This window comes from Helobdella robusta (genome assembly GCF_000326865.2).
Source record: "Helobdella robusta unplaced genomic scaffold HELROscaffold_6, whole genome shotgun sequence".
Lineage (NCBI taxonomy): Eukaryota > Metazoa > Annelida > Clitellata > Rhynchobdellida > Glossiphoniidae > Helobdella > Helobdella robusta.
This window is the reverse complement of record NW_008705330.1, coordinates 3,877,578-3,887,978: the sequence shown is the minus strand read 5'-3', so window position 1 is coordinate 3,887,978 and position 10,401 is coordinate 3,877,578. Positions and strand designations below refer to the sequence as shown.

General features: G+C 32.9%; 1 protein-coding gene across 1 annotated transcript; it reads right to left on the bottom strand.

Annotated features, from left to right (window-relative positions):
- Positions 1 to 9,838: 9,838 nt before the first annotated feature.
- Positions 9,839 to 10,228, bottom strand: HELRODRAFT_164353 (hypothetical protein; the record flags this gene model as incomplete). Its single annotated transcript, XM_009029308.1, has 1 exon — positions 9,839 to 10,228. One exon carries the CDS (start codon positions 10,226 to 10,228, stop codon positions 9,839 to 9,841), a length of 390 nt encoding a protein of 129 aa, XP_009027556.1.
- Between the last annotated feature and the right edge of the window lie 173 nt (positions 10,229 to 10,401).

Below are 10,401 nucleotides of genomic sequence, written 5' to 3'. Positions count from 1 at the left end.
GTTCCTAAAGGTAGGCAAACGAATGAACCAGCTGCAAAATGTTTTCACATTATTTTATGTTTTGTTTATTGTGACGATTTTGTGTGTATTTAAAGGAAGTAGGAAGGTTGCAATAAATTGAAAGTTGTTTTTAGACATCCTTTTAATTATCCCAAAACCCCGAACATCTTCTTCATGTTATAAAGAAATGAAAAGATAGATCATCATTAACAAGCGAAACCTACCGCACGTTCTAACGGTTGAGTGGTTGAGAATCGATATTTGAAATGTCACATTTCTTCAAACATGCTGCTGAAGGCATGTTTGAATTAATTTCTTCTTTGAACCACAGAGATTGTGGTAGTAAATTATAATGATACACACGCAGCTACACTACATTTCATTAAGACACAGCGAAAACATTCAGCAAACGAAATGCATCGTCTAATGTGTAAAACATATGACACACAACATGCAACACATAACTTTCAACGTGCAACATCCAAAATACAACATATGCTTAAACCTCAGCAGTGCATGACAGCATGTTGAGAGATGTCATGTTCATCTTATCACTTTCTCTGGCCATCCTTGGTTTCTACGTTGGATACAAGAAGCATCAGGAGACGAAGAGGATGATGAAGAAGTTGAACTTTGACCTTGTCATGCTGCAACATGCTGAAGATTCACTCAGGAAGTTTCAGATCCAGTTGGTTGCTGTTTTTGTCGTAATCGTCGTTGTTGTCATTTAAATGTTGTTTGTTGTTGAGATTTTATTGTATGTTAAAATGTTGAGATGTTATTTGTTGTTAAATTATTTTTTGAACTTGTGATGTTGTTATCTGTGATGTAATATTACCAAAGAAAAATGGATCTGATATGACTTGTTGTAATTATAAAATTTACTATTTAATTTAACTGATATAAACTGCTCTGATATCCTGAGATATGATATCAGGACATTATATCTTATGAGAATGATGTGATGTAATATCTTATGATTATGATGTGAGACAGTGTTCTAATATCATGGTGTGATATAGTATCGTATGATCATGATTTGATATAATATCTTATGGTCATGATGCAATGTTGTATTTTATTATCGTTATGTAATATAGTATCTTATGATCATGATGTAATGTATTATCTTATTATCAGGATGGGATATAGTGTTTTATGGTCATAACGTGATATAGTATCATATGGTAAAGATATTTTATGATCATGATTATATATATATATATATATATATATATATATATATATATATATATATATATATATATATATATATACACCTATATATATATACTAAGTTCATTTTGACAAAGTCAATATTTCCCTATATAAACGTCAAAAAGCACTGATGATGATTCATTCGGAATCGAAATATGGCCTTATTTGCAGCATGAATTCTGAAAATAAGTTTATTTTGAATTTTAATAAACTAAACGTTCACCAAAAAACTTTAGTGAGAAAAATTGAAAAAACGAACTACAAACATATTAACGCCAAACATTCGGTAGAATTTATAGAATATTGTGTGTATATATATATATATATATATATATATATATATATATATATATATATATATATATATATACATGCAAAATATTCACTTTAAAAATTACAATGTGGCCATCCAATGCAATCAAATTTTATTCAAATCATTTCATGTATTAATGATTTAAAGCAATAAACTTTTTTGTATGTGCACATAATGAATTATAAAAATAAAATGTAGTCAAAAATAAAAAAGTAAATCAGTCAAACTGATGTGGTCTTTAAACATGGGTGTTAAAAACCTAGGTTTTTATACAAAATTTTTTAGGTTTTTTAAAATTTTGTATATCTTTTTGGTTTTTTAAGATTTGATTTTTTAACAAAGAAAATGTAATAACATTTTATTTCATATTTAACAAAGTCACAAAAAACCTACAATATTACTTTTTTTTAGAAACTATTAGAATTGGAATTAAAAAAAAATCATTTAAGCTTCAAAATTTAATTTTTTTATAAACCTAATGATCTTAATTAGACTTTTTAGATATTAAAATAAAGTGAAATAATGAGAAAATAAAAAAACATTAATAAAACCTAAAAACCATAGTTTAATAAAACCCTGCTTTTAAAATCACAATTGAATATCCACTCTAAATTCACTTTTACATCATTTAAATAATCACTATAAAAGTAACTCATAAAATCAGCAACAAAATCATTAATATTATTGATATCACTCCAATCAAATAATTAATTATTAAATAATTTGTTACGTATAAAATGATATAAATGCATTAACTTTACTTACTATTCAAATTGAATTACACATAAACAATCATATAAACGTAGAATATCGCAATTAAAATTCCCGCTAAAATAACTATTAAATACAATAGAAAAGGTAAACTAGATATAGATAAACCTAGACAATAATGTGAATAAAAGTATTATGTAGATTTCAGAAATGGCGCCCTTATGACTCGCGCCCTTTTTGTTTTGCGCCCTTATTGTATGTGTCTTTTTAGATCAAGCCTTTTTTTCTACACTGCTCTTTTGTCTGTGCCTTTCTTGCTGCACCGTTTGGTCGTGATACCGTAATTTACTACGACTTTTTCTTACGGGGATATAAACGGCTGGATGGTGTAGTGATGACTTCAATTGAATAATTTTTTAGGAAATAGTTTCTTTTTGTCACGTCATTAGTCACGTCCTACCTCGGGAAACCGGGTCTCTGGACGCAAAACGAAGATTGATTGATTGATTGATTTTTTTTATTCCAAATTAATTCACAATTATTTGTTTATTCACTACTACAGTTTTGTGTTAATTTCAATATTATGCTGAATTTAATAGTAATAATAATAAATAATGAAAATAACAGTAATAACTATAATAATAATAATAAACAATGATAAAAATAAGTAGTAGTAACAGTAATAATAGTAATAATTATGGTAATAATAATAATAATGGGAACGTTTTTTTATTTGCAACATAATACACTCATAAAAAAGAAGAATTAATTGTCAATGATAACTAAAATTTAATAGAATAAAATAGAAATTATTATAAAATATTATAAACTTTTACAAAATATTTTGCGAAGCTCGTCATCATATACAGAATGTGTACAACTAGAACAAATTAGTTTTAAATGATTTTTTCAACAGATTAGTTTTAAATGATTTTTTCAGTTAATGATTCTATCACAATAAATGGCATATGATGACATTATTGCTGAGTAGATAATGTTGTTGTTCCCAGAGTATTTTTTTTCAGAAATTTAAACAATATTATGATTATTCTGGTCAAGTTAAGTTCCAGAAATAGATACAATTAAAAAAAATTATGGTGTCACTAGTCATTGAGAAAACAGCTGTCCTACATATAGGACATTGGGAACATATACACACACAAACAAACATCAACATTCTTAAAGGTTCATATTCTCTGAAATCTAATGAAACTTCATAACAGATAATAAAATCAAAAAATAAAAGCAATTAATTTGTCTATTTCTTGTGGTAGTCAATGAAACACTTCACGCGCAAACCAATGTTGCACTTATTGCAACGAGTTGTGCATTTCTGATGGCAGTGTCGACATCTTGTTTGTTTATCTTGAGGTTCCACTAAATGATCCAATCGGTCATATCTTGAGTCGATATGTTCCGTTTGTGATGGCCGACCTGTACTCTTTGAAATTCTGGAGTTGGTCTCTAAAAGAGCGGTAGCAATGCGACGTCGAAACTGTAGATGATCCAGTGTACCTATGCCTGATTTGTGGAGCTGCCAAGAATTCTGTTCAATGAGATCTACACAGTGGCATATTAGAGGAAAATACCATTTCTTTCCTCTTATAGATATACGATACAAGCTTATGTTCTGATCAGAGCGATCGACACCCCCCATATTTTCGTTGTAGACGCGGATGAGATGCGGTTGCGGAACAGCAATATTCTTTTTCAGTTTTTGCGAATATCTGCTAACAGTGTGTGTCGGTTTTACAGTTAATGCATTTGAAGCAATGGACACAACACTGTTGTCATTCCATTTGCACACAACGATGTTAGCATCTTTAGCTAGTTGAAAGTCGTATGATCCTCGATCATTTTTCTTCATAGTTTTTGTGTCCTGGGTAGGACACTTTGACGTTCTGTTTTTTCGAATAGTTCCTGTTGCTTTCAAATTCCTTTGTGAAAGTTCTGACAGCAACGGTATCGACGTAAAAAAGTTGTCGAAAAAGATATGGTATGGGTAGTCACCCATCCTTGACAGTACATCAGTATATTGAAGTATAACACCTGCTCCAAGGCCTAGATCTTTGTATTTGGGGTCAATCCTTGTACCCACACCTTGATATGGCTCGATCCAATTCACATAACCAAGTCGTGTAGAACCAACCCATAACTTGAATCCATACCTAATTGGTTTCCCTCTTATAAATTGCTTGCAACCATGCCGACCAAAGTAAGCCACCATGGCCTCATCAACACAGTGATTTTCTTCATGAGGGGCATATGTTTGGAATTTATTGTTCAGGGCTTCAAAAAGAGGACGAACTTTTGCAAACTTGTCGTCTTTGCTTATGCTGTCAACAACGTGAAGACATGACATGATATCGTCAAAACGATTCCTAGTCATGGCTGCGGAGACTATGGCATTGTGCGTGTCTTCACACTGCTGCCAGTACATTCGACGGCGTGGTACATCAACATAACCACTCAAAAGAAGAATTCCTATGAAGCATTTCAGCTCTTCCACGGTCATGTCAAGGTTCTTGTTCCTGTGAGCTGCATAATGATTGGTGTTGTTAACGAAAAGACTGCACAAATCCTTATCAAAAAATTTGAGAAAAAGGTCAATTGGTGATTCATCAATTTTAACTATATCTTTAGTTACCCATGCCCTTGAGGTAATTGCTGATTCAGCTAGGTCACTTTTATTCCAGGTGTACACCTTCATTTTTTTTTGGGTGGCTTCCAACTGGATGTAGTTGGCTGACTCTCATCATCGTTGACATCATAATTATTATCATCATCAGATAATTCTTTTCTCTCAGCATCAGCACGTAACAGACTCGCCGGGAGATTATTGATTGTTAGAATGTCTTCGTTTCCCGAATCTTCGTCCGTAATGTCTCCACATGCATTTTCAGGAGGTTGTAAAAAAATATCAACACCAGATGATGGCACAGAATCTGGACTATCTTCCAGCATCGTCATAACTTCGTGGAGCGTGTATTTTCTGCAAAATTATAATTATGTTATTCTTATTATGTTATGTGTAATTATTAATACTGATTCCATGCCTCCTTTTCATGGTGCACATTTGCATAAAAATTATTTATAGATAACAATGGGTGGATATAGTAAAACTATATGGATATTATAATGTTTTGTGCCCTACGTCCTACATGTAGGACAGGACTTTTTACATGATCACTACGGCGAGGAGATGTTACTGAAACATTCAATATTTCATCAGTTAAGACAATGGACTTTGAAGATAATATTTCAAATAGAATTAAAAAACTTTTTAAAAATATGATTTAGTAGCACCAACCGTTGTCGGGACATATCTAAAAATTTACAAATCTTATCGTTTAAACAAAATGAAATTGATTGAAAATAGTAAAATAAACTTGTTATCAGTTTGTTTATATTTTAAAAGCAGACTACATAGACTTCTAAAACATGACAAAAAATACAATATTTATATAACGCTTACTTTTTATATCAAAAAATTTTTTTTACATGTCCTAAATGTAGGACGCCGGGAACGTTTAAATCAATGTAAGTTAATTAATACAAATTAAAACTGTTCAAAAAACTTAGTGGCGAAATTTTGAAAGTGTTTATTGTTATTTTAAAATGATTAAAATCGTCAAATAAATTGCTATGCAAATTAGAATATTTAGACAGTTTATGTTTATATTGTTTTGAGTTAGGGAAGTTTGATTCATGGCAGACCGTTAGTTCTAATATTTCGATCGTGTTTCCACGGAGTAATGTGATTTTAGGACGTAGTGATTTGAAAAATCACGACATTGGGCCGATCTCATCACAGTCCATGTCAGCGAATATTGAAATTTCTGGCCCCGCACATGACTTTAATTTGTCTACAATTATTTTCAAAATTTTATTGTGGCGTGTGGTTTATCTTCTCAGTGCCGACACTGAGTTGCGGTTGGACAGAACATGTTTGTTGGTTTGTCGATCATTGTAAAGCGAGCAAAGGATAGTTGATAATTTTTCCTATCTAAATAGATTTGCGTTTGTAAGAAGCTGTTGAATGAGGCTTTCCTGACGAATTTGAATAGGACCTCTGCAAGGCTTACGGTAAACTTCGACCATTGAGCAATTCGGGTCGCGGGAATGTCATCTTTAATCGATTTCAAAACTGTTCCTTAGTAGCGGAGCAACAGCCAATGTTCTAGTTCTGCTTTTTCTTGCCGGGTCGTTAGCGTTTTGAAAGTCAGCTTAATGTCTTGAGTATCTTGAGGGAAGTTGAGCGACTCCATAAACATTTTAGTTTTTTTTATTGCTGTTTGACTCTAGGTAGTTTTGGCAAAAGTTTTGAGTGATCTAACATTTAATTCACCTGAGTTATATGAGAGCGACAGGCTTTCTGATAGACAACTGCTAATTTGCTAATTGGCAACGACAGCCATGTTCGGTGACCAAGGGATCTAAGTTCATTTCAATCCAGGTCAGCGAAACGTCGTAGGCGCGAAACTCAAACGCAAACTGTGATGGAAAGTTATTTCTAAGGATCTTCAATTTAGGTCGTACCGTTGTTTTTAGTTCAGTGACAGTTCAGTTTGTTGCTCATTTGACTTTTGACCTCTTCGTTGTTTCCTTTGAAGTCGTATAACTTACCGAGATATAGGAAGTAGCCTCCAATATAAAACTTGAGGAATGTGTTTGTCGTCATTAAACAGCATCGGAAAAAACTCTTCGTAAACACTGAAATTTGATGGATCGTGAGCGTCGCCTTTTTTTTTATAGATGAGAATTGTAAAGCCATTCTCCTAAAGGTTGGGGTTTTGCGGAGTACCCAACATTTAACTAAAAGTTGGTGAAGAGTTATTGAAATTTAATCAAGTTTGATCATGATGAAGTTCTTAAAAAGTTAAAACTTAATTTAAAAAATACCGCCATGTTCCTCGCAATTTTGAAAATCAGCAGAATCAACTCTAATTTGATAATAATAAAATTGAAATTATGCGTAAAAACATTGAGCTGAACGTAAACAGCCAGCTTTTATATTTCCGAATAGTATAATAATAATAATAGTAGTAGTAGTAGTAATAATAATAATAAATAATTACAATAATAAATAATGATAATAACGATAATATCATCAATTTATAGGTTATGACGATATATAATTCGGATTTTGTTTTCAGCATTATTATTTTATTATGATTGCAATTATCATCATCATTATCGTTATAATAATAATAATAATAATAATAATAATAATAATAATAATAATGAGAACATCCTTTTATTTTCATTTTAAAATATACATTGTAATTATGAAGTTAAAGTAATAAAACTTATAATGTTAGTTATATAGATAATCTACAATGCTCGCCATACATTTTAAATGGGTACAAAGAAAAATAGAATCAGCATTAAATTATGTTCAAATCGTGTTCCTATCGCAGTAAATTGCGTAAGATGACGATACTACGGAATTAATTAAACTTCTATGAAAAGGATCAGACCAAATAAAACTAATTAATGATAGTTTAAAATATTTAAAAAAACCTAGCGGGGAAATTTCAAATGAATTTATTATAATATTTGAGTTTTTCAGTTCGTCTATCAAATTGTTATTAAGATTTTGAAAGTATTTTGATGTTTTATATTCTTTAGATCTAGAAAAGTTAGATTCATGACAAACTGTTAATTCCAGTATTTCGATAGTATCACCTCGTCGAATGGCAATATCTGGACGAAGTGATTTGAAGAGAGATGATACTGGAAGGTATTTGCTGCAGTTGGAATATGCGTAGATTAATACATCCGCACCAGCAAATGATTGAATTTTTTCTAAAATCATCGATAGTATATTGTGACGGGTTTTTTTTTATATATCTTTTTATATATGCTTGTTAGTTTGACGAGCCTGACATAGTGGACACAGCGCATTTGGCATCTTTCCCCAGCGGTAGAGGTTGGCGTTTTTTTGGAAGTTGTTGAATGAGAGCCTTTCTGACAAATTTGAATAAAACCTCTGGTAGACCTTTTGTAAACTTCGACCATTGATATATGTGGATTTCTGGAATATGATCTTTAATCGCTTTAACTAACATCCCTTGACATTGAAGTGATGATAGATGAACATAGTCGGACTTTTGTTGACCCGCCAATAGTGCTTTGAGTGTTGGTTTTATTTCAGCTGATTCAGGAAGGATGTTTTCTATTTCGATGTAACTGTTGAAAGATTCTTCATGTAGACACCTTATTTCTTCATTGGCATGAGTTTTGAGGTAACTTCGAAGTTTGACTCTTAACGCTTCTGCGTAACTCTTCAATGACCTGATATGATATTCAATCTTCCTGATTTGAAAGGGAGTGATAGACACTCCGACACGCAGCTGCTAATTGGCAGGGCCAACCAGTTTCTAACCTATTCAGCAATCAATGGATCCAGATTGTTGCCTATCCAAGTCAACGGAATTTCGTAAGTGCGAAGTTCGAACGCCAACTGGGATGGGATGTATTGCCTTAATGTTTGCAATTTCTATTGTGGCGTTATGTCCAACCCGTTTATAACCGACAACATGTGTCGGAGTTTATCGACAAGCAACTTTTTCGCCTTTGAGTCGTGTCCTTCAAAATCGTAAATTTTTCCCAAGTTTTCGAAACGACCATTAAGTTCAACGTTCTGGTATTGCTTTATCGTCAATGGTCAACCTTGGGAGAAACTGTTCGTATATGCCATTTTTCTTTCTCATGCCAAAGGCGCAGCATTTGTCAATCCTCATACTCATTTCGGTTGCTTTGCACCAGGCTTGGTTCAGATTAATTAATTTCTGGACACTGTCAGTGCTGTTGGCAATGATGGCCGTGTCATCGGCAAACTGAAGCCAAGCTCTGGTTTTTAGATTGGTTGTGGGTCCCCATATATATCCACATTGCTGAAATTCTTTTTTTTCAATTAGTTTCATCAACGGATTAAAACACAGATTAAACAGCAGCGGGGAATGGGAGGAGTTAAGCTTTCGCAACCAGAGACAGAGATTGAATAATCGACATAAATATTATTTAGTAAATTTTTAATTTGAAGAGGAATGTGATGATAATCTAGCGTTGAGGAGATGAGGTTTTGGCTGACTTCTCCAAATGCGTTACGAAGATCTAAGAGCGTGACGATGATGGTACGTGGTGTCTCTTAGCATTGTTGATCATGTGCGTTAACATCTGGGTGTGCTCAGCCAATCCATCAACTCTAGGATAAAACTCTTTTTGAATGTTTTTATTTATTAATTTATTTGTTTCAAAAAAGCTATACATTCTATTGTTGATGAACGATGAAAATATTATGTATAGTGTTGGTTGCAGTGCTATTGGGCGGAAGTTCGATGGGTTGTTGGTATCACCTTTTTTGTGGATTTGTATCGTAAATCCTTTTTTATAGCATGAAGGAATTGAAGAAGATGACCAACATTGGATTAATAGACGATGGAGAATAGTTCTGAGAATTTGGCATTTTTTGAATGGTATTATTGAGATCTGGTCTAGTGGGCATGGGGATGATCTTGATTTATATTTTCGAATGATTTTTGAGATTTCGTTGTAGCTGGGAGGATCTGTGTTGCAAGGTATTGGCGGCGTTCAGAGTTTTGGGATCCAGTTTGGCAGCTGTTGCTTGTTGTTGTGAGTGTCGCTTTGGATGGAGTGAAAGTAGTTTTTGCAGACGGTGACGCTGTATGAAGTTGTTGTTGAATTAAAAACTTTTTTGCAAAACCACCAAAATCGACGTTTGAGTTGGCTTGTTGTGTTGTGTCGTTTAGTTGAGTCGGAAGATTTTGATGACGATAACTTCGATCTCAACGTTTTGCTAACCGACTTTATTTGGTTGCCGAAATGATGGTTATTGCGGCCCAAGAATTTAAGTTGTTTTAATTCTTTTTTCAACAACTTAATTGACGTTTTTGTACCTCCGTCCGATTTAATTTTATTGTTGATGGTGCCGAAGTTGGAGGCAAAGTAGTTGTAGATCATGGTTTGGAAACCGATTGTAAATTCATTCAAATTGGTGAGATTTGGTAGCGTTGATTGGTGAAGTTGAAAATACGTGTTGGCCTCAAGCCATTGAGCAGGGCTTCGTGGAAGTCTGATTTCAAGGAGAGGCGTTTCAGTGTTTTCAACATTTTCTAGCGTCTGGTGGCTTGTTG